The 24958-nt window shown below is 22.4% G+C and overlaps 2 protein-coding genes across 2 annotated transcripts in view; one reads left to right on the forward strand and one right to left on the reverse strand.

The window, feature by feature from the left end:
- Positions 1 to 460: 460 nt before the first annotated feature.
- Positions 461 to 4155, forward strand: LOC127280794 (signal peptidase complex catalytic subunit SEC11A). Its single transcript, XM_051304058.1, has 4 exons — positions 461 to 667; positions 1136 to 1245; positions 2603 to 2752; positions 3828 to 4155. The coding sequence occupies exons 1-4, from the start codon at positions 620 to 622 to the stop codon at positions 4060 to 4062; spliced, it is 543 nt and encodes a 180-aa protein (XP_051160015.1). The 5' UTR covers positions 461 to 619; the 3' UTR covers positions 4063 to 4155.
- A 563-nt stretch (positions 4156 to 4718) lies between these two features.
- The window catches only part of LOC127280793 (endoribonuclease Dicer-like), a 29880-nt gene continuing 9640 nt past the window's right edge, over positions 4719 to 24958 (reverse strand). The window contains exons 3-28 of the mRNA XM_051304057.1: positions 23930 to 24103; positions 21972 to 22149; positions 18889 to 19128; positions 17730 to 18015; positions 17544 to 17620; positions 17301 to 17404; positions 16987 to 17125; positions 16582 to 16712; positions 16090 to 16330; positions 13786 to 14043; positions 13428 to 13697; positions 12933 to 13106; positions 12490 to 12694; positions 11657 to 11978; positions 11040 to 11380; positions 10537 to 10685; positions 10327 to 10440; positions 9955 to 10254; positions 9532 to 9747; positions 8953 to 9159; positions 8792 to 8873; positions 8193 to 8413; positions 7136 to 7307; positions 6934 to 7006; positions 6703 to 6858; positions 4719 to 5325 (exon numbers count right to left, since the gene is read on the reverse strand). Of these exons, the coding sequence (XP_051160014.1) occupies positions 5277 to 5325; positions 6703 to 6858; positions 6934 to 7006; positions 7136 to 7307; positions 8193 to 8413; positions 8792 to 8873; positions 8953 to 9159; positions 9532 to 9747; positions 9955 to 10254; positions 10327 to 10440; positions 10537 to 10685; positions 11040 to 11380; positions 11657 to 11978; positions 12490 to 12694; positions 12933 to 13106; positions 13428 to 13697; positions 13786 to 14043; positions 16090 to 16330; positions 16582 to 16712; positions 16987 to 17125; positions 17301 to 17404; positions 17544 to 17620; positions 17730 to 18015; positions 18889 to 19128; positions 21972 to 22149; positions 23930 to 24099 (4875 nt within the window). The 5' untranslated portion in view covers positions 24100 to 24103 and the 3' untranslated portion in view covers positions 4719 to 5276. The remainder of the gene's footprint in view (positions 5326 to 6702; positions 6859 to 6933; positions 7007 to 7135; positions 7308 to 8192; positions 8414 to 8791; positions 8874 to 8952; positions 9160 to 9531; positions 9748 to 9954; positions 10255 to 10326; positions 10441 to 10536; positions 10686 to 11039; positions 11381 to 11656; positions 11979 to 12489; positions 12695 to 12932; positions 13107 to 13427; positions 13698 to 13785; positions 14044 to 16089; positions 16331 to 16581; positions 16713 to 16986; positions 17126 to 17300; positions 17405 to 17543; positions 17621 to 17729; positions 18016 to 18888; positions 19129 to 21971; positions 22150 to 23929; positions 24104 to 24958) is intronic.

The following is a 24958-nucleotide window of genomic DNA, read 5'->3' on the forward strand; positions in this document are numbered from 1 at the left end:
CGAGGTGTGACCGCTCCATTATACCTCTAGTATTTTGGTCAAGCAATCGGCTGGATTGGTTTTTCACGGTTGTATCACTGAATTTGATTGGCTCTAACAAAATTCAATTTTCACGATGAAAATGTATTATTTGTCAGAGCCAATCAAATTCAGTGATACAACCGTGAAAATCCAATCTAACCGATTGCTTTACCCAGGGTAATAATTTTTGAATTAATTTTTTTATCATATTAAATTTTCTTACTATACAATGTGTCTTTCAGCTGAAAATAATTTTTTTAAAACTAGTTCCATGTTTTTTTAAAAACTTAACTTAATTCCCATCCCTGAGTGTCTCTTATGGGAGTTTGTATTTTTTATGTCATATTTTGCACGTTCTACTTTGATTAGATTTTAGGAACATATTGAACCCTGACTAAATTACAAAATTGACAGTTAGAGGTCGCTTATTTAATCGTTTATTTATTCATAGGGGCCAATTGTTTGGAGCCCACTGATTGGATGGATGTGTAGTTGAATTTTGTAGGTTAACATAAGTTGTTTATAGAAAAAAACTATAATTAACATTATATATTTCATATATTTCTAATAAAAAATAGTTAATTATAAATTAGCAATCATGTTACAAAGTGCGCTTGATGATTTGAAACGTATGAATAAACGTCAAGTAAGTAATAATCATACACTCTTAGAAATATAACATATGGATATTGTACATAGTTTCCTCAAAAAAAAAAAAAAAAAAAAAAAACCGGTGACATTTCAATTTATAAATTTTCACACAATTTCTATAAAAATTATAATAAATAATAACATTTATTTGATATTTTACTATAATCATTTACTGTATTTTTCGTTTAGTGATGTAAATTGAAGTTATGTCAAAAATATTAACAGATGTTTATTGCCACATAGGCACATGCATGGACAAAAAGTAATAATTTTTAATGTAGAGATTTGTATGAAAAAAATTTTTCAATTAGAATTTTCTTGAGATTAACTGTATGAATTGTGTGAATTTTTTTTTTATTATTTATTTAGTCATAAACGGGTAGTTTTTATCAATAAAACATAATTTGTTGGTTTTAAATAGTCTTGATTTTAATTATAATTGTGTAATTAATTATTTTTTCAGTTTCTATATCAAGTATTAAGTTTTGGAATGATAGTTTCCTCAGCTTTAATGATATGGAAAGGTTTAATGGTGGTAACTGGTAGCGAAAGTCCGATTGTAGTTGTTTTAAGGTATGTTTTTAATTTAACGAATTTTTCATGAATTTAATTTTAATAAATTAGTACTATTAATACATTTTTAATGGAAACAATATTGAACAAAAATTTTCTTGTTTTGCAATTGGGTTACTCCAGCGAAAATTATTTAGACCGGAATGTTTTATTATTTTTTTAGTCTGTAATCAATATTTAATATTCCTGTATGGATTTTTATTATTCAAGAATTTATTTTAAAAAAATATCTTGTTTTATTTAAGAAAATAATTTAAAAAAATTTTAATTAGTAATTTGATTTTTTCAATTATTAGAAGATTGAAAGATTTTTTGCAACGTTTCGGCGCGTCTTGGTTTGACACCATTTTCAGGGACATTTTATTTAAACAAAATTAATTAATAAATTATCTTAAAAATAAAACAAATTTTTTAAATTAATTTCAATTTTTTATAAAATTAAATTTTTATTATTTTTCGTTAAATTTTGTATTATTTTATTATTTAAAAAAAAATTCCTTATGAGATGAGATTTCATTAAAATTTTACAATAAATATAATTGTTAATTTTTATACGAATTAAATTCAAAAGGATTTTCAACTTTTTATTATTCTCCATAGACAATATTCAAAAATAAAGAAATTGTACGAAAGGATTAAAACCGTAATTTAAATGAGGAGCAAGTTTTTAAAATTCGATAAATCCAATTTTTTAAAAAAGTTACAAAATATTAAAAACTAATCGATTTATCATTGTTGAAAATAAAAAAAAAATTTATTAACAAAAAAAAATTTCAATTTAAAAACATCTGGCTTTAACTAAAATGATTTATAATTTTAATTCTTTTTGCTGTAGATAAAATTACCAAAAACATTAAAATCCTCTAATTCATTATTTCTTTTATTTTAATTAGTTAAAAACAAAACGTTTTTAAATCCAAAAAACATTTTTATATAAATAATTTATTACAATTTTTCTACCTTAAAATTAACTTAAGTGTTTATGTGAAAAATGTTATTTATTTAAATTTCTCGAAATAACAAAATATGGATTTATCAATTTTTGAAAATTTACTCCTCAAATATTTAGATAATTTTCAAAAAATTTATGTTTAATTCGATATAATTAGTGAGTACCTATCTATTTTTCAAAAATATATTTTGTATATTTTTTTCACTTTTTCTACGATTTTTACTATCAAAACTAACCTATTAAACTTTCAAACAAATTTTCTAAAAAAAATTTAATTGAATTGAATATTAAATATTGATTATTAATTTATTAAATTTAAAGGAAGCAATACGGTCTAGATAATTTTTGCTAGAGTGACCAAATTTTTTGAATTTTAAGCTAAAAAAATAATGAATTTATTTATAGTGGTAGTATGGAACCAGCATTTCATCGGGGAGATCTTTTATTTCTAACAAATTACGAAGACGAACCTGTTCGTGTAGGTGAAATTGTAGTTTTCAAAATTGAAGGTCGTGAAATTCCAATAGTTCATAGAGTCCTTAAACTACACGAAAAGTAAGTTTTCAATTATAATTATCTTCAAAATCCCGTGAAATTTTGGGACGCATGATTATCCCATAAAAATCACTTATTAGAATTTTCATTTTCAAAAGAATTTTATTAGATATATTATTATCTTTTAAACAAATTTTTATTTTTCCAATTATTAAAGAGAATGAATTTTTAAACTAATTTTTAATTAACAAAATTTTTCTTTCACAGAAATTCTATTTACACAACTTTAAAAAAAAAAATTCTAATTTAATCGAATATTAATTTAGCAGAATTCTCATTCAATAGAATTTTAAGTGATTCGAATTTTTAAATGCCAGAATTTCCAATTTCACCAAATTTACATTTGTCCGAATTGTTATTTGATAGAATTTTTAAAACGATGAATTTTCATTTGTCCGAAATTACAAATAAATAAAAAATCGCGCTCAAATTGTACTGTCAATATTGTTTTTCGGATATTTGCAATTTCGTAGAAATGTAAATTTGTCGTTTTAAGAAATCTATCAAATAAGAATTCGTACAAACAAAAGTTCGAACAAATGAAGATTTTGTGAATTGGAAATTCTGACTTTTAAAAATTCGAATCACTTTAAATTCTTTTGAAGAAGAATTTTGCGAAATTTTAATTCCGTTAAATTAGAATTATATTTTAAATAAAAAGTTGTAGAAAGAGAAATTCTGTAGTAAAATAAGAATTCTATCAAATAAAATTTCAGTATCTAAAAATTCTATAAAGTATAAATTTGTTTAAAAAGAAATTATGTCAAATGCCAATTCGAAAAATAAATATTCGTCTAAATAATAAATATATCCACTAAAATTGTTGAAAATGAAAATTCTAACTAATCATTTTTATGGAATAATCATGCGCACCGAAATTTGATTAATATAATTATTTTATTAACAAAAACTACATTAATTTGAAAAATATTTTTTTAAATATATTAATTAAATATTTACTATTAAATTAAATATTTATTGTAAACTATTTTTTAGTAATGTAAATTAGTAAATTTTTTTATCTTCTACTTTTATTTAATTAATTTTAACATTTTTAATTAAACAATTTTTGCAGAAATGATCAAAATAAAACAGTGAAATTTTTAACGAAGGGTGATAATAATTCAGTTGATGACAGAGGTCTTTACGCACCTGGTCAATATTGGCTAAGTAATAAGGATGTTGTTGGAAGAGCACGAGGATTTCTTCCCTATGTTGGAATGGTCACAATTTTCATGAACGAATATCCAAAATTAAAATATGCTATATTAGCATTTCTTGGTCTTTACGTTTTAATACATAGAGAATAAAAAAAGAAAGAAACAGAAATTTATAAAATTAATTTTTTAATTAGTGAATAAAAAGCTCGCCCAATCACATACATAAATATATATATATATGTATATACATATTTTTCTTTTTCTTATAAAATTAAAGTGATCTCATATAATGTATATGTAAAAACAAAGATTCTGATGAAAATATCATTTAATCATAGGTATAGGTGTAAATTTTATAAGTTTCATGTCAAGTCAATGTATAAAATATATATTCTTCTTAATTAGTAAGCTTTTTGATCACATCACGTTGATCATCTTCAGTAACACTAAAATATTAAACAATCAATTAGTTGTAACTTAAAAATTATTCCTGCAATATTGCATTACAAACTTACAGAAGATATAGAAAATATTGCAACCATCGTGCAATATTTTCCATATCTTCTGTAAGTTTGTAATGCAATATTGCAGGAATAATTTTTAAGTTACAACTAATCGATTGTTTAATATTTTAGTGTTACTGAAGATGATCAACGTGATGTGATCGAAAAGCTTCTAATTAAGAAGAATATATATTTTATACACTGACTTTACATGAAACTTATAAAATTTACACCTATACCTATGATATACTTAGCCACAAGTCCCAACTAAAACTAACATCTAATTACAATATCATTTAATACTTTAATTTTTTTTTTTTCATTAAATTCTAACAAAATCTTTCTTCAAATTTTCTTTTTGTGTATAGATAGGCATTTTTTTTATTACACTGTTTTTAAATCATTGAGTAAAAAAAAAAAAAATTAATGATAAACATTCCTATATTGATTCGAAGATGAAAATTCTTAAAAATTTTCTAATCAATGAAAAGATATAATAAATGTAAATGTTTTTGTGTTAATTAAAAAAAGATTTATACTTTATTTATTTTACAAGAGTTGTTTTTTTATATATATTATAAATTAAATTCTCACATTATCGTTAAAATAAATTGATTTATATTTTTAAAAATTCCATACAATTATTAAAAAGCTTTCAATTATTAACAAAATATTAACAATGTACTCTTTGCTGTTTATACAGTCGTTAAAATTCTTTGACATTTATTTTCATTTCTTTTTTTTATTTTTTAAAATATTTATATTAAAATTTTTATTATATATAAAAAATAAATACTTTTAAAGTATTTTTCAACATTGATGCCTGATGAATAAATATATATATATATATTTTTGTTTTTCTTAAACGTTAATTGGAATTGAACATGTTGCATCACATTCCTTGGATTTTCTAGCAAAAAAAGAAAATGTACAAAAATTATTATTTTCACAAAAATCTGAAAGTATTTTGAAAGAAATTTAATAAATGAACTTTAATGTTTATCTAATAATGATAATAATTAATTATTCAAGCCTGTACGACTTTTTTCTGAACTGTAGCTCTTCTAAAATTTAATCATTTTAAAAATTCGAATCTTAAAAGTCATTCCAAAATTGATTATTATCAATAATTTAAATGAAATTTTTCGAAATTTCAAAACATATTTTTTAATTACTTAATGAACATTTTTTAAATCAATTATTGTTATTATTATTATTCCAATTTAAAATCTCCTGAAATTCAATTATTTCCAAAAAAAAAATGTATCACTCTTCCAAAATTCAATTATTTTTAAAATTATCTAAAATTCTTCTCAAAATTAGAAATTTTCAATAATATATTAATCAATTGTTTTAATTTAAATAATTTTTATTAAATTCTTTTAAAATTCAATTATTTAAAATACTTTTAGGTAAAAATTATCTCATTTCCCTCTATAATGTATTTTATTTCTAAAAAATGACTAAAAAGTTAAATTACTTTAACTTCACATTTTGAGTATTTTGACAAAATTTTGAATTTATAAATAATTTGTATAAATCAGAGTTGAATTGTTTTTTGATAAAAATAATTTCGAATTTTTTATAAACCAAAATTTTTTGTCTGCAATTTCTAATAAATGTTTTTGTGAAATCATCAAAAAAATTTAATTAAAAATCACTTGAAGTTCAATTAATTTCAAAAATCTAAATTGTAAATCTTTGAAAATTCAATTACTTTAAAAAAAAAGTGTTATTTTAAAATTATTTGGATAAATTATTTTCAATTCTGTAAAATTTAATTATTGTCTGAAAATTAATAAAATCTTTTGAAATTACATTATTTCTAAAATCATCAAAACTAAAAACTATGACAAAATTTTAAATTCGAATAAATTGCCTAAATTAGACATCAAAAAATTTATAAAAATGGAACTTTAAGAATTTTTTATTTAGAAATTTGCGCTACTTAAATCAAATTTTGAAAATTTTTCTTATAATTAGTTCGATTCTGAAATATTCGAAATAAATTTTCTTGATAATATTTTTGTAGAATTATTCTCATTACAGAATTAATAACATGAATTTAATATCTAATAACATTTGTTTTTTTTTTTAATATAAATCGACTAAAATGACTTTTTTTGTGCCTTAAAATTGATCCGAAGTCTGAAATTTATTAAAATTTAAAAAATGTACTTTTTCGACTTTTTTTTCTATCGCAAATAGACTAAACTGACTTTTTTTTGCTCCATAAAGTCGATCCGAGGGCTGATTACTTAAAAATAATAAATAATTAATTACTTACTTTTTAGAGCGATAATATTTTAACGCTTGTTTCGAGGCTGCAGATTTAGCTTGCTTTTTATTAGCGCCAAATCCATGGAAGAGTTTTGCTTTTCCCTCGACAGTTATTTCTAAACCGACCATTACTTGTCCAGTTGATTCAACTATTGTCGCTTTCCTATAGAAAAAAAATATTAATTTTTATCAGTTTATGGTAAAGATTACATAATTAAAAAAATTAAATTGTTCTTACAAAAATCTTGGTCGAACACCTGTCTCATATATAACTCGTATCGGTTGTTTTGGCACATCAGCACAAAACAATTCTGAAAATACATATATATTATATTTAAAAATTGGATTTCATTAATTTTTTTTAAATTTCCGAATTTTAACAATCAATTCATATTGAATTCAAAATAAAAAAAAATCAAGAGTTGTAGATAAAAATTTACCAAATTCTTCATGCATCATTGTAAATACAATTTCCCAAACTTTTTTTATATCTTTTCCTGAATCTAAATAAATAGCACCAATTAAAGATTCAAATATATCTCCCAATGCTTTTGGGACGTCGACGTGCTCGGCTAAATTGCACTCACTCTCTTCTAAAAGAATCCAGAGTAACTTAAAAGAGAAAAAAAAAAACAATCTTATTTTTTATTCATCACCTTTATCTAATAAAGAACAATTTTTTTTTTTTTTTTGTAAGATGAAATAATTTCTTCCCTCAAGTCAAAAATTAATAAATAAATAAAAATAATAATATTTAGGGAGTCCAATAGTTCTTGAAAAAAAAATTCAAGGTTTTTCAAGATCTACATTCGGTGTAGAAGTTATGAAAATATCTTCTTAATTATAACGATAAATCAATCATAAAATTTTTTGTGTTCAGCAGAGACTTTTAATATTTTAAAAATCCTTTATTTTGAGTCCTTCAAATTTTAATGATTGAAAAAAGTCATTTTTTTTGCATCATTTTTGGTTTCTAATAACATACTGAGTGTCCAAAAAAAGAAAAATTTTAATTTTTGACTATTTTAGAATTTTTATTTTTTGAAAATCCATGCAAGAGATTTTGAAATATATATTCAAAAAAGCGTGGAAAAATAGTTGAAATTGAGAAAGAATTCAATATTGATAAATGAAATTTCAACTCTTTTTCTTTCTTTTTTTGAAAATCTGTGCGAGAGATTCTGAAAAATCATTTAAAAAAAAACTAGGACAAAAATTGACGATAGAAAACAATAAAAATTATGGAAAAAAGTATTAATTTTGAACAATTTTTGAATTATTCTAAATTGATCAAAAACTAAATTGACACAAAAAAATATTACAAATATTACAAATATTACAAATTCCTGCGATCATTTAAATTTAAATGGGTCAAAATAAGGTTTTTATTATAAAATTAAAAAAATTTCCAGGTCCAAGAAGAATTCAAGGGGCTTTTTGAGAAATATTAATGCGTCCACAAATTTTTAATAATCATTAATAATTTCTATTTCTCACCTCGACATCAACGGCGTGATTTTTTTCTTCTTGAAATTTGACAAATCTATTAATTGTATCGTGTAGAAGTGGTACATACGCTAGAAGAGCAGTATGTAATCCATATCTTACGGATAGGCAGGCAAATGTAATATTGTTCACTAATGCTGAACGTAAATCTGTGAGATCACCTGGACTCAATTCACCACAATATTCATAAATATATACGGTAATCAAAAAATCTATAAACAATAAGGAAACAAATTAATTTTAATAAATGAAATTTCAATTCATCAAAAGTTTAAATGTTATTTAGAAGAATGGAAATTTTTATTTGTCATTCTTTATAATCTACAACTATGTTTTCTTATTAAAAATTTTTTTTAAAAATAAATTGTTCGTAATTTAAGAATCTATATTTTACCTCTATTGTTGCATAATTACCCTTGTCAATGGTAGCAGTTTAAAAAAATGTTTACTTGGAAAATTTTAAAAAATTTTCAAACCTTGTAATTTTTTGTTTTTATAAATTAAAATTAAACAAATTAAAAATAAAAAGTTAAAATTAAAATTAATTTAACAATTAAAATATTTCTAAATAAATAAAATTACATTCTTACCTAAAACAGCATCTCCAAGAAATTCCAATCTTTGGTAACAAGGAGTTAATCCATTAATCGAATACGATGGATGCGAAAATGCCTGTTAATAATTTAAAAATGTGTTTTTTTAAAAAAATATTTAAATAAAATAATTATTTTATCAACAATAATTACTATACCTGCAGAAGTAATGTTCGATCATTGAATGTATAATTTAATCTTTTTTCAAGCATATTTGCCCATGGCATGTGATCGTTAATTTGTTTAGAAACTATTTCATTAAACGATTTTGAGGAAACCGAAATGAATTTCATTTCAATTTGCGAATTAAATGGAATTATTTGAAACCATTTAAGAATGTTTAAAGCACCTTCCGTACCCAATGTCTAAAAAATTATTATTAATTCAAATAAAAATAATCTAAGTATTTTTTGAGTTAATTATGTATCCTTTTTTTCAATTTGAAAATTGTACTTTTCAAATTTCAAATCAATTTAAAAACTATTGGAAATAATTTTATCATATTTACAATGTTTTTCAACGTTTAAAAAATATTTAAATTATTTTTTTTTTAATTAGTTATTGATATACACAAAATTTAATAAACATATTTTTAAACTAAAGGAATGGAAAAAAATAATCTATATTATTTGAAAATAAATTATGTGAATATTTTTCCTTTTACTAACTAAGATTTAAATGCAATTGATTTCATTATTTTTGAGAGTGATTATTATAGAAAAATAATATTTTCTTACGCAAAGAGAAGCGCCAATAATTGATTCTACAGAATCGGCAACAACTTTGTCAGCAACATTTTGTCTTCCTAAGAATTGTTCCATTACACAATTAGATGGTGTATCGTTCCATGTTAAAACTTTATCCTGAATCTGATCCAAAGTGAATTCAGATATATAACCTTTGATTTTCTCCTCGTCTGGTATATGTAATTCATATAAGACATTTGAAGATATCTAGAAATTAGAAGAGAAAAACAAAAAACGATATTAATTATTGATTAATAAAATTTACGATGCATTTTAATTTAAAATAATTTCACCTTTTTTTCACTTATTTAAAATTTAATTTTACTATTGTACCTATTTTGATAATTTGTTACCATTTTCATCTTTTTTTCTATTAAAATTTATATAATTTAAAAAAAAATCCAAATTATTTACCTCATTGTCAATTAATACTCCTTGGATAGATCTTTCAGCAGTAAATGCAGGAACAATAAAATTACTATTGGGAATATATTCCTCAACTTTAATTCGTCCGGGAATATTTTTATTTTTTCCACAATAATATAAATTACGATTTCCAATTAATTTTCCCTTTAAATATGTCAATTGGCCTTCGTTAAAGCTCTTGTATGTTTCATACAAGAAAAGTGAAACAGCAAATTTTAAGAACGAATCACCTAATGTTTCCATTCGTTCTAAATCAAAAGCATCGTTACTTATTTTACTCGTTAGAGCCTGAAATATATGAATATCAAATTATATTCAATTTTCATTTACTTTTATAAAATTATTATCAATTAAACATACCTTCATTAAAATGACATTATTCAGACCCTCGAAATTCGTGTTTGACAACATTTTAATAACTGGCGCTGTCATATTTGGCCGATTAAAGTAAGAAACATTTTGCTTTGATTTCATCTGAAATTATTGTGAAATATAAATTTTTCTTTCTTAATTTTTGTAAAAGCATTTTGAGCCTATAAAAACTTCAAAAAAAAAAAAAAAAGTTTTTACCAAAATATCTGGCATATTTTTCCTGTCCTGTTTACCCATAAATTTGTGATAAGTTTCAATGTGAATCAATTGAATTATATCCGCATTGCGAATTAAATCCGGAGGTTCATCTCTCTTGGACCACGGATATTCTGCTTCCATGTTTAAAACTAGAAATTATTTTTAACAATTCTAAGAATTAATAAGAAAATAATTTCACTTTAAGTTAGATAATGAAATCAATAATAATAAAAATTTTAGAAATCGAAATTTGTTAGAAAAACTTTTCTTAGAAATTAAAAACTTTTAAAAAAATTTTTTTTTTTTTTTTTTGAAAAAATTGATATCATTAGAAGTGGCTTTAAAAGAAAAAAAAATAAGAATTAGAAAAAAAAATTTGGAAAAAGTGACATTTTGTATCCTTATTTTCAACTTCTTGATGTTCAAAACGACAATTTATGTAAAAAATTTTAAGTCTAAATAAAAAAAAAAATAATTTTAATTAATATTAATTATAATATTACCATCAATTTCTGGGCCTCTAATTTCTGGCTGTAAATCAGAGACATCCATTTCTGATGATTCGTCTAAAGTTGTTTCCAAAATTTCTTTTTGTTTTGCCATTGGTATTGTTGATATTGTCAAAGACACTGGTTTTTTTACAATTGGAACTGTAATATTTGCATTCTTTTCAATCTCTTGTCGAAGATCATCAGCTATTAAAAGTTGTGTTATTCGATGAATAATCGATGGAAGAGCAGTTGCTTTTAGCCAATATAACGCTGGAAAATTTATAATGTCACAAAGTTCAGGAACAAGATGTTCCGTTAAATCAATATTCTCTTTTGTTTTTTTACTGGTACTCCTGTCAAAAATAAAAAAAAAAAAAATTTTCCAATAAATTCACCAACACGCGTAGAAATGAAATTAATTACTAAAATGATTTCTTATATTATAAATTTCTTAAATTGTTAAATAAATAAAAAAAAATTTGCATTTTTTTTTTTGAAAATAATTATAAATGTAAAAATTAAAAAAATTTGTTTTTTAATATATTAAAATTGTAAAAAATCTTATAAATAAATGAATATTAGATTTATGATAATGAATAGAAATTGAATTAATTTTTTTTTTTTTTTACCGTGGTACGATGCAATTGATCTTTGTGGATATTGTTTTAACTTCTAGAAGATGTTGTTTCACATTTGTTATAGTAAGTTTGTAATGATCTCTATAATATTCGACATAAGAATGAAATTTGTAATCTGGAAAACTCGAGTCAGCAGTAATATCATCGCATATCATTGTAACGATATAGATATTAGGCGCAGCTCTGTAATTCGGTTTTACCAAAGCCAATTCATAATCGTTTTCATTAATTTCAAACGGTGAAGGAGGTTCTTTATTTTCAATTGTTTGATAAGAATAAATAAGTTTCCAATCGATTTCACAGTTTTTGTCCACTAAAACCATAATTAAACATTTTGATATCTTTTAAAAGAAGGAAAATTGAAAATTTTACTGAAAAATTGTAAAACATTTCTTTAAAATATATATATATATATATATCTATATTTATATATCCCTGACTTTTGTCTCATTTCCAGTAAAATATTAACATTTTTTCCCTGACCCTAATGAAAATATTTCTATGAAAAATTCTTATTGAGAAATTAATAAATTTGATTTAATTTCTAATAACAAATTGTTAATAATAATAAATTATTTATCATATAATTTTTAGAAACAAAAGTTTTTTAATTGAAAATTTCAAAAAATTATAATTTTAGTAAAATTTTTAGAAATTTGATATTTTTCCAGTATTTTCCATAAAAATTTCCCTGTCTTTTTCCTAATTTCCCTGATCAATCTCAATTTCTCTGACTTTTACATGAGTTTCCTAAGCCGTGGCAATCTTGTTGTACTAAAAAATTAAAACAAAAAGAAATGAAATGAAAAATTTTTCAAACAAACCTGGAACAACGGCGAAATTATTTTCTAAATTATAAACATCGAAAACCATAAATTCCTTCACAAGATTAAGAAGTTTGAAAAACACCATTGTATGAAAACCCCTCATAGCATTAATTTTTTCTTCATCTAAAGTAATTCTTTTAAAATTAACTTCCACATGAATCTCCAGGGGTCCAACATTCATAAAAATGGGAAAATTTGGTATCTGAAAATTTAAATTAATTTTTAAATCATTTAAACACCACACAATATGAACAAAAAAAAAAAAGAAAGAAAACCCTTTTTTTCAACGTTTAAGCGATTATTAAAATCAAAATTAAATAAAAATGAAGAAATATAATAAAAAATATACTATTTAAAGTGAAACTGGAAGAAAATTAGAAAATTGTTTTAATAAAATATAAAAGTAGAAGGCAAAAGTAGAAAATAAATAATTCTCTTACTTCGGGAAATTCAGTGGTTGTTAAAATTCCATAACCTGCATTATCTTTCAATAAATTATAAAACACTAAATGACGATTATCCAATGGCTCCGTGTATTTTGGTGTCATTTTCAGTAGATGAAGAAACAAAGTCTTATTTACTTGGGGAAATGCTCCATAAAGAGGTTTTGGATGCTAAAAACATTTTTCAAAACTAAATATTCATATTATTCAAAGTCAATAAAACTTCATCAATAACTTGTACAAAAAAAAACAAAAATTAAAAAACGTTTACAAATTGTAGACATTAAATTTATGTACCTTATTAAAAAAAAAAAAGTTATATCAAATATCAAAATTAATGATAAATATAAATTTATTCAGTAAATTAAATAATCAATTAATATTAAATAATTTGAAAAAAATCGATAATTATTCATTAAAATAAAACCACTAAAAAAATATTTAATAAACATAAAATAGTGTAAAATGATTATCAAAAATTAAATAACTTACAATTAAATTATGTTTTCTCTTTTTGCTATAAGTTCCCGGTGCACAATGATCATTAGTATTTTCCTCCTCCCAATTTGGAAAAAGATGATTGACATTTTCTTGAATATCATCAGGATCAATGGGATTTAAATTATCATTTAATTCACCAATTTCTTTTAATCTAATGCATGTTTTCATTGCAACTGATCTTTTGGCATCATCAATGGCTTTCATCCAATCACCCATAATCACTTCTTTCAAAGGCGAAACAATTGGCAATGTGAGCGATACCTTGACGTAAATAAATTCAAGATTAATTTTTTACTTTTCTAGAAACGTAAATTTTCCTAATAATAAAGTAACATTTTCAATATTATACCTTATAGAATAGTTCTGTAGTTGATTGTAAATCTCGTTTTTTATGTAAACTCCACGTTGGAGATAAACTAATAAATTTTGATTTATATAAATTTGCACAATATCGATTTAATAAAGCGATTGCCGATTGTTCTGTTATAACGCACGGTTTACCTTCTGCATTAATATGCAAATAAGGATCAATTTTGTAAGAATACAATTCATTTTCAATGTCTTCATCATTAGGCAATGTTCGAAAATCAGTTTGACCAACAAGTATCTATTAAAAGTAAAAAAAAAGAAATTAATTAAAATTAATTTGTTTGTAGATTTTTAGTCTATTTAATTTATTAATTAAAATTTTTTTAATTATTTAATTTCTCCATTTAAAAATTAGCTTTCTTATTATTATTCTAAATTTAGCGTAAATAATTTTTAAATTCATGACAAATTTTGATAAATACATAGGAGCTTGATTTTCTACATGATGCTGAAGTCCGCAACGTTTTTATAAACGAAAACGAAAAAATAATTAGACAATATCCATTAATTTTGGTTAAAATTAAAGTTATTCGGGGGTAACTGATTTTTATAAAAGTATTAATTTCTTGAAAGTTTGTGCAAATCAAAATTAGAGATAAATTGACATGAAAAAATAATTCTATTTTAATTTTTCGTTTTTGAAAAAGTTGCGGACTTCAGCCTCATAATTCTACGCTAAATTAATTATTATCAATAATTTAAATAAAATTCTTTAAAGATTACCTAAATTGCTCTAAAAATATTATTTAATTAAATATTTTAAATAATTCGATAATTGTTTGAAATTTCTAAAAACAAAAAAAAATAAATAAATATTTTTTAACTTAACTATAACTTTTTAAAGAAAAAATGTTTTATCTGTCTACTTGTAAAAAAATACAGTTTCAATACTGGGTTGGAAAAAAAAAATTATTCAAATAAATATTAAAGTGACTGTGATATCAATTTTTGTAGCAAAAAAAAATTATTATGGGTAAGTCCACGTCAGAAATATCAAAATCTGCAAGTGGTTCTTCGATTTTAATGATACTTGGTAAAATTATAGCTTTATATAAGAGCAATGTGTAAGCAAAAGGAATTTTTAAAATATCTAAAATTGTAGGAGTTATATCAATTTTAATTTTGATACTGCATTTTTTTCTTTCCTTTATATCTCGGTCAATTGTCAACCGATTTTGATGAATCAAAAACGATTTGTTTCAGAAAATTACGTATTTTCAGAAAATTTTAAAATAAAAATAAAATTTTGTTATTTAAATAGAAAAAAGTAAAAAACAAAATTTCTTTTAGATTTTTTTTCAATTTCGACCTCTTTTTTTTAATTTTTAATTTTTTAATAATATTCCTTTTTATTTTATCTTTAATTTAAAAAAAAATTCATCCTGGAGACATTTTTAGATCTCGTGATATCGTCCTTTAAGTATTATAAGTCTTCATCAATTTGAAAACCGCAGGACTTGCTTCTATCATTACTTTCATTTGTTTGTTGAAATTTTTTATGGTTATGAATAACTATTTGTTTTAGAATCCTCTAAAAGAAAGCGCTAAAAACTTCAGCTACAATTTCAGGTTGCAATGTTAAGGTTTCATTACAATTTATTTTAAATTATAAATATTACAAAAAATAAAAACTTTGCTTCAAATCTATTAATAAAATATTGATTTGCTTTAATTTTCACTTGTTTTAGTCAAGTAATTTAAAAATAAAAACATTATTACGCGAAAGTTTCTAGTTTGTAACAATAATATTATAAAACAAATGAAAGTAGAAACACAAATCTGGATCCTAGTTTTCTTGAGATGTGGATATTTAAAGAACGATATCACGAGATCTAAAAAAGTCTCCAGGATGAATTTTTTTTTAAATTAAAGATAAAATAAAAAGGAATATTATTAAAAAATTAAAAATTAAAAAAAAGAGGTCGAAATTGAAAAAAAATCTAAAAGAAATTTTGTTTTTTACTTTTTTCTATTTAAATAACAAAATTTTATTTTTATTTTAAAATTTTCTGAAAATACGTAATTTTCTGAAACAAATCGTTTTTGATTCATCAAAATCGGTTGACAATTGACCGAGATATAAAGGAAAGAAAAAAATGCAGTATCAAAATTAAAATTGATATAACTTCTACAATTTTAGATATTTTAAAAATTCCTTTTACTTACACATTGCTCTTATATTAAGCTATAATTTTACCAAGTATCATTAAAATCGAAGAACCACTTGCAGATTCTGATATTTCTGACGTGGACTTACCCTTATATCAAATAATTTACAACTTACTTGTTGAAGAAATTGTTCAGTTTGGTGAAATTGAATGTATTTTGATTCAAATTTAGTGTTGTCATTTGCAACAAGCATTGTATATTGACTTGATGAATGACGTGCTCTACCTTTACTTTGAATGTATGATCTAAAATCCATCGGCAAATCAAAGCGAACAATTAATGTACAATGTGGAATATCGACGCCTTCGTCTACCACATCAGTAGCCACAATACAATTTGATTTTTCACTTCGAAATCTGCAACAAAAATAAATTAATTCTCTTATAATTTTGAATAAAATTTATTTTATTTATTAAAATTGAAAAGAAATTTTAATTTAAAATTAAATTACTTAGTCAAAACAAAAAATGTCTAATAATGGCCTATCGCAAATTTAAATTAATTTCGAAATAAATAAATTGAAGTTTACTTAAAATAAATTAATAGTAAACAATTTCTATTAAGTAAATATTTGAGTAATTAACAAAAATTTAATTAATTTTCTTACCTTCTTAAAACATCCTGATTCCATTTAGCAATACACATGGTTTCTTTCGCATTCTTAAAAGGATCATTATTGAATCCAACCATATATTCAGGTATTAAAAATTTGAATTCTTCGACGGATTGATTAAGGCTCTAAAATATTAAGCAGAAATTATATTTAAAATTTACAAAATTTTTTTATTAAGTTAGATTTTATGAATTCATTTACTTTTTATAAAAATATTTAGATATTAATTTACTTTCATTTTATATAAAAAATAAATAAATAAAATAGTTACTTTAAATTCAAAAAAAGTATTTAGAAAGAGTAATCAAAAAACTAATTTAAATTAACCAATAGGAAATTTGCCTTTTTAAGGAAAATATAATTTTTTTAAATATTGAAAAATGTTTATAATCAACTTACTTTCAGAATGTGATATAAAACTTGTGCAGTAAAACGTCGCTGCACAAAAATAATGCAACAAAATTTTTGATCCGCATTTTTTTGATCATTGAATTGTTTTAAAATTGCTATTAACTTCAAAACTCTATCTGATGAAAATCTAAAATTAAATTAAATTTAAATTTATTTATTATTTATTGAAATTAATAATTTAAATTTTTAATTTTCTATAATTAAAAATTGCTATTAAATAAAATTAAATTTACTTACATTAAAATGAAATACTAAAAACTAAAATAATTTAAGAAATATTATATTTTTTGTCATACACTTACTGATAAATTTGATCTCTCAACGATAATCCCTGCATTTGAACGTCAAAAATTTTTCTTAAAATCATTAATTTTGATAAAATATACTCCAAAACGAATATTGCTTGCTAAAAAGAAAAATTGATTATTATTTATTAATAAAAATAACAAATTTCATATTTAAACAAGTATTTATTTTTAATATCTTCAAAAATTTACTGTTACTTGATTAGCAGCAATTAAATAAATCATTAAACTAATACTTACTGGTTCGGCAACAACTCTTTTTATACTCTCTAATTGTATCATATGCAATAAAACTGCTTTACTACCTCCGAATGTACCTTAAATGAAGCAAAATAACAAATAAATGAAAAAATATATAATTTGCAAATACAAATAAAATGTATAATTTGAATACCAAAATATTAAAAAAAAATAATAATAAATTACCTGTATCCAATAAATTTTCTTTAATATCTGATAAAATATTTTTTAATTTTTCACTTCTTGATTTTGATTTAAATTCAAAAGACGAATGATTATTATCCGATGGTTGTGGTATTTTAACTATTTTTAGAATTTTTGTCACTTCATCTATAATATCATCCACTGTTTTGCAACAAGCTTTTTCATCATTATATTTAATACAATTTTCTTTTGGATTTGTAGAAAATCCAGCAACAATAGCGAGGGACTCAATTGACGCTATTTTCGCGTGAAATGTTATTTCCAGTGACTGAAAAAAAAAAATTGAAACCAACAACTCGCAAAAAGAAAAAAGTATATAGAATGAATTCATTTCAAGTAAGGCAGGCTAAACATGGTCGGAGCTGAAAATGAATATTGTTTTCTAAAACTTTTTAGACGACAGGTATTTTTTTTTTGGTCTGAGAAAATTTTTTTTTTTTTACAAAGTCCCAAATAAAAATTGTTTCTCTTTAAAAGAAGCAAAAAAAGTGTTTTTTAACATTTTTCTCTATCACGATTTATTTTCAAAATTTAGCAAAATTTCATTTGAAGAAAAACAGTATTATTTCTAAACAAACATTTTTTTTAAAACAAAAAAAATTCTTTACTACGAAGACAATTATCAAAAAAAATTGGAACAAAACAAAGGTGGGGGTTTTTGAATATTTTGAATTCAAAGATTTTTAGTAAATTAACCGATATTTTGTTATTTTTTAATTTTTCTACCCGATTTTTCGAGAGAAGTCAAAAAGAAAAAATTAAATATCCTGATTACCAAAAAAATTATAACGTTCAAAATATTTTTTCTTTTTATTAATTTTTAGATAAACGACGATTCGAAATTGAAAAATTAAATTCTTTATAAATGCGTAAAGAAAAAAAATTCTTCAGCCAAACAAAAAAATACGTGTTATATAAAAAAACTGTAAAATTGATTTTTTACTCCGACCATGTTTAGCTTTCTCTAATTTGAAATGAATTATATATTTTTTTAAAAATTCAAGGCACTAAGCACGAACCGAGATATTTTTATCGAAAAACGAGTAGACAAGAAGAATTTTGAATTTTAAGATTGAAAATGTCATTAAGCAATTATGTAAATACAATTCATATATTTTTTTAAAATTAAAAGTAACAATACCTCAATTGTTTCTTGTACTTTTTCCAATTTAACATTAGAATTAAGTAATGTAGCCGATAAACCTAATACTCTTGGTCGATTATCAGAAGAACATTCCTCAAATCTTTGCATTATTTGCCTCATTGGATGATCGCTTACAGCTCTATGACACTCATCAAATACAATTAAATTTACCCGATCAAGTGACATAATTCCGTGATTTACAATATCGACAAATATCTGAGCTATCATAACTAAAATCTAAAAAAAAAATTTCATATTAAATTATTTCAAAATTTATTTTAAAAAAAAAATGATTGTAAATATTGTTAAAAAAAAAATAAGACAAAATTATTTTTTTCACATATATATTGATGTGCCTGAAATTCTAAACGTTCAAATGAACGAAAAATTTATTAACAACTTTTTTACTTTCAAATTTTATTAATTTTATCAATATTGCTTTCCGTATTCAAAAATACATGGGTCAGTCCACTGACTTTCGTCTAATAGTGGTTGCGACTAAATTTTAAAAAAAATCTAGTTTTAATATATGTGAAACTCGATGATTCCCTGAGTTCATTAACCATAATATTATGGTAAAAATTTTATTCCCTTTAAAAATATTAAATATATCAAAAGTAGGAGGTTCACAATGTGATTTTGTAACCTTAAATTTTTCAATTTTTTTAAAAACGCTATTATTAAAAAACTATTAAAAATTAGATGTTGGAACTCACCAAAAACATAAATCACTTTATTCTGCACAGAGGAACGAAAGAATTATTGCAAAAATTTATTATTTTTGGATGATATAGGATTTTAAAAAAAATTTTATTTAAATATTATCAAGATTTTTATTTACTTATAACTTTTTAGTCGGTGCTCCGAAAAAATTGAGGTTTTGCACAAAGATTTTTTATAATATTCTTTAACTTCTATTAAAATCTTACGAAGGTGTTTTGCTCCGTTTTGGAGATATTAATTTTCAAAATTTTTTATTTAAAAAGGTTAATTAAAAGACTTGAAGTTAACTAACCAAATTCAAACTGCTCCATTTTTTATAAAAATATATTAAAATGTAGCGATTTGAAATTGGTCAGTTAACTTCAAGTCTTTTAATTAACCTTTTTAAATAAAAAATTTTGAAAATTAATATCTCCAAAACGAAGCAAAACACCTTCGTAAGATTTTAATAGAAGGTAAAGAATATTATAAAAAATCTTTGTGCAAAACCTCAATTTTTTCGGAGCACCGACAAAAAAGTTATAAGTAAATAAAAATCTTGAAAATATTTAAATAAAATTTTTTTTAAAATCGTATATCATCCAAAAATAATAAATTTTTGCAATAATTCTTTCGTTCTTCTGTGCAGAATAAAGTGATTTATGTTTTTGGTGAGTTCCAACATCTAATTTTTAATAGTTTTTTAATAAGAGCGTTTTTAAAAAAATTGAAAAATTTAAGGTTACAAAATCACATTGTGAACCTCCTACTTTTGATGTTTAATATTTTTAAAGGGAATAAAATTTTTACCATAATATTATGGTTTATGAACTCAGGGAATCATCGAGTTTTACATATATTAAAACTAGATTTTTTAAAAATTTGGTCGCAACCACTATTAGACAAAAGTCAGTGGACTAACCCACATTAATAATTTATTAAATATTTAATATAATAATAATTTTATGGGTAAGTCCACATCAGAAATATCAGAATCTGCAAGTGGTTCTTCGATTTTAATGATATTTGATAAAATTATAGCTTTATATAAGAGCAATGTGTAAGTAAAAGGAATTTTTAAAATATCTAAAATTGTAGGAGTTATATCACTTTTAATTTTGATACTGCATTTTTTTCTTTCCTTTATATCTCGGACAATTTTCAATCGATTTTGATGAATCAAAAACGATTTTTTTCAGAAAATTACGTATTTTCAGAAAATTTTAAAAAAAAAATAAAATTTTGTTATTTAAATAGAAAAAAGTAAAAAACAAAATTTCTTTTAGATTTTTTTTCAATTACGACCTCTTTTTTTTAATTTTTAATTTTTTAATAATATTCCTTTTTATTTTATCTTTAATTTTAAAAAAAATTCATCCTGGAGACTTTTTTAGATCTCGTGATATCGTCCTTTAAGTATTATAAGTCTTCATCAATTTGAAAACCGCAGGACTTGCTTCTATTATTACTTTCATTTGTTTGTTGAAATTTTTTATGGTTATGAATAACTATTTGTTTTGGAATCCTCTAAAAAAAAGCGCTAAAAAGGTCAGCTACAATTTCAGGTTGCATTGTTAAGGTTTCATTACAATTTTTTTAAGATTATAAATATTACAAAAAATAAAAACTTTGCTTCAAATCTATTAATAAAATATTGATTTGCTTGAATTTTCACTTGTTTTAGTCAAGTAATTTAAAAATAAAAACATTATTACGCGAAAGTTTCTAGTTTGTAACATAATATTATAAAACAAATGAAAGTAGAAACACAAATCTGGATCCTAGTTTTCTTGAGATGTGGATATTTAAAGAACAATATCACGAGATCTAAAAAAGTCTCCAGGATGAATTTTTTTTTAAATTAAAGATAAAATAAAAAGGAATATTATTAAAAAATTAAAAATTAAAAAAAAGAGGTCGAAATTGAAAAAAGTCTAAAAGAAATTTTGTTTTTTACTTTTTTCTATTTAAATAACAAAATTTTATTTTTATTTTAAAATTTTCTGAAAATACGTAATTTTCTGAAAAAAATCGTTTTTGATTCATCAAAATCGGTTGAAAATTGTCCGAGATATAAAGGAAAGAAAAAAATGCAGTATCAAAATTAAAAGTGATATAACTCCTACAATTTTAGATATTTTAAAAATTCCTTTTACTTACACATTGCTCTTATATAAAGCTATAATTTTACCAAGTATCATTAAAATCGAAGAACCACTTGCAGATTCTAATATTTCTGACGTGGACTTACCCTTATTTATTTTTTTTGCTGTAGTAATTTTTAAAAAATTTATCAAACATAAAAATTATTTCGTTCATTTGAACGTTTGAAATTTCAGGAATATAAAAATTGAAATATGCTGCATTAAAACCCCTACCGGAGTGTCCTCGATTTCACTCCACCATTTTTTATTGTCCCAAAAGTCAACTTGCATATCGCCGCTAAAACCTTTGGCCTTTAAGCCTGTGTGCCTTGTAAGATAATCTGTTTGTTGTGATACAAGTGGAACTGTATTTACTATGAAAACTGTTCGTTTTGTTCCACTGCTGTATTTACTGAAAAAAAAAAAATTAAATTTTGTAGTAGAAATTTTGCTCAATGGAGAATTTTAGCTAAAGTGATCAAGGTGAAAAAAAATTGTTCTTCAAACCGTTTCATTTAATAAATTTTCTTTTTTCTTAAGGTCATGTGACTGTTGAGATTCCGCAATTATAAATGTTCTCTGACGATGCTGAAGTACGTAACGTTTGTGATAAACGATTTTTAAAGAAATAATTTTTTAAAATGAAAATTTTTATAAATTTTTGCCTGAAAAATATTTCTTTTAGTGTTTATTAATTAATAAATTATAAAAAAAATATTTTTTTAAATAAACTATTTTATAATTCTCCGTCTAAAATAAAAATTAATTTCTAATAATTGTTGATCATAAATGTTATGTACTTCAGCATTGTTATTCTCAGAAGGTTTATAGGTAAAGTACTTTATAGATTAAAAATTTTGTAGATAACTCAAAAATAGTACAATTATTCGTTATAATGTACCAGAGTATATTAATATTTTGTACAAAAAAAAAAAAAATATGTATTTTTAAAAAATTGTATATTTATGGAAATAACTAAAGAAATTTTTAAAACGTCAATAATTTTGTAATAATTTGTATAGTAAAATTTTTTGCAAAATCTTTTGATTTTTCGATTGATTGATATGTTTAAGAAATAATTTTCAATTTTCTTAATATTTAAAAAACGTCGCATTTGTTTAAAAATCTCTGTGATGAAGATGTTAAGAATTACTTTTCTGAAGAAAAAAAAAGCATGATTCATTTAAATCGCATCATTTTTAAAAATATTTAATGAAGAGATATAGTACGAGGAAAATTTTGATTATATGCAAAATATAAAAATAAATAATTTTTGTAATTATTTCATTTTTTTCTTAACTATTCTTCTAGTGCATATAATTATATTAATATATTAATTTTTTAAATGGCAAATAAATATTTTTTTCTTGAAATCTATGAGGAGCAAATTTTCAAAACCTGATAAATCCATATTTTCTTATTTCGAGAAATTGAAACAAATGACTTTTCTCACATAACCACCTACAGTTACTTTTAAAATATAAAATTTGTAATAGTTTAATTCAATAACAATGTTTTTATATTCAAGACGTTCTATTTTTAATTTAACTTTATTATAATTTAATGATTTACAAGTATTGGTAATTTTTTCTAATATAAAACATAAAAATTATAATTCATCTTGGTTATGTCCAAAAGTTTTTGAATTGAAAATTCGTTGTTAACAAATTTTTTTTCTTAAATTTAACAACGACAGGAAGATTTGTGAGGTCCTTATAATAGTAAATTTATGTTTATCTCCATTTTTTTTGAAAAATTTACTCCTCATATATTTTCCAAAATTTAAATAAATTTTTAAACTTAAAACATACAAAATTAAATGTAAAAAATATATTAAATATAAATTTAACAAAAAAATGTTAAGAAAAACTCTTTGATTTAAATCTTTGCAGCCTTATGAAATAGGTGACAAAATTAACAAAAAATATTTTATATGAGCCAAAAGTTCTGAACGTTCAAATGAAGGAAATATTTTTTTCAATTTATAAATTATTAAAAATTATGATGTCCATGTAAAATAAAACAATTAAACAATTAATAACTTTATTTTAGATATTTAAAACAATATTTTGTAATAAAATTCGTTTTTAAAGAAGTTGCAAACAAAAATTTCGTTCATTTGAACTTTCAAAACTTTTGGCTCCTTATTTTATAAAAAGTAGAGAAAACAAAAAAGTTAATAACAATCTTACCCTTGGATAGCGGCACTCATTTTCTTTACAACTTGAACAGCAATATACGTTTTTCCTGATCCTGTGGGAAGAAAAATTATCGTATTGTTTGAAACGGCCTTCTCGAAAAGATCAATTTGATAAGCACGAGGTGCCAAATCTTGTTCTTCCGCTTTCGTCACTACCTCCATGGTTCTGTAATGTAAGTTGAAAAAATAAATATTTTTTTTCTTTCCTTAATTCAGAGACAATAAAATTAAATCTCATCAAGAATTGTTATGGCCAAATTTTGAAAAATCCGGTTTTACAAATTGTGAAACATGAACATTTTCTACGTTCAGTAATCATAATATTATGGTGTAAATTTTATTTCTTTTAAGGGGAGGGACAATTTAATTTGTTAATATTTTTTTAAATAAAACTAAAAATTCTCAAAAACTGAAAGTTTAAACTCTCAGAATTAATTATTTAATTAAAGTTGTGGTAAAAAAAAACAAATTTTTTGTTTAAACCAAATTTAATATATAAGAAAACTGTTTAACTACAGGTATATTTATTTTCTAATAAATTATTAGAAAATAGTTTATGAAAGGTTGAAAATAAATAAATTTCTTTGATGGGAATTAGAATCCTTAACTTTAATCCTTAACATTTTCATCAAATTAAAAAAATACGTATTTTCTTATTTTTCATAGGGGAGAGTGGGGAGTTGTGCAACGGGTTTTGTTTTTGCTCCAAAATAAATATTAAAAATTTTTTTTTGTACGTATTATCATATGGAACTTGTAGTACATATAAAAACACAACTTCTACCATAAAAAATTTTTTTAAAGTAAAAAATTTAATGATTTTCGCTCATTTTCCTAAAAACCGGTTTTTACTGATTTTTAAAAACGGTGGGGAGTTGTGCAACACTATTTAAAATCATAGATAACGGTCTATTTTATGGAATATTTTTTATTTATGTCATAAATAATGAAAAAGGAAGATAATTTAAACAAAATATTTTTCCGTTAAGCCAATCAGTCAATCTCATTTACAATGAATGCA

This window comes from Leptopilina boulardi, unplaced genomic scaffold, assembly GCF_019393585.1.
Source record: "Leptopilina boulardi isolate dan_hultmark-lab unplaced genomic scaffold, ZJU_Lbou_2.1 LbouV2_255, whole genome shotgun sequence".
NCBI classification, from domain to species: Eukaryota; Metazoa; Arthropoda; class Insecta; order Hymenoptera; family Figitidae; genus Leptopilina; species Leptopilina boulardi.

Excerpts from the sequence above, each read along its gene's own strand:
- LOC127280794 (XM_051304058.1), top strand. The coding sequence starts at position 620 with ATGTTACAAAGTGCGCTTGATGATTTGAAACGTATGAATAAACGTCAA. Across the intron at positions 668-1,135 it reads AACGTATGAATAAACGTCAA|TTTCTATATCAAGTATTAAG; the intron begins GTAAGTAATAAT and ends TTATTTTTTCAG. Across the intron at positions 1,246-2,602 it reads CCGATTGTAGTTGTTTTAAG|TGGTAGTATGGAACCAGCAT; the intron begins GTATGTTTTTAA and ends ATTTATTTATAG.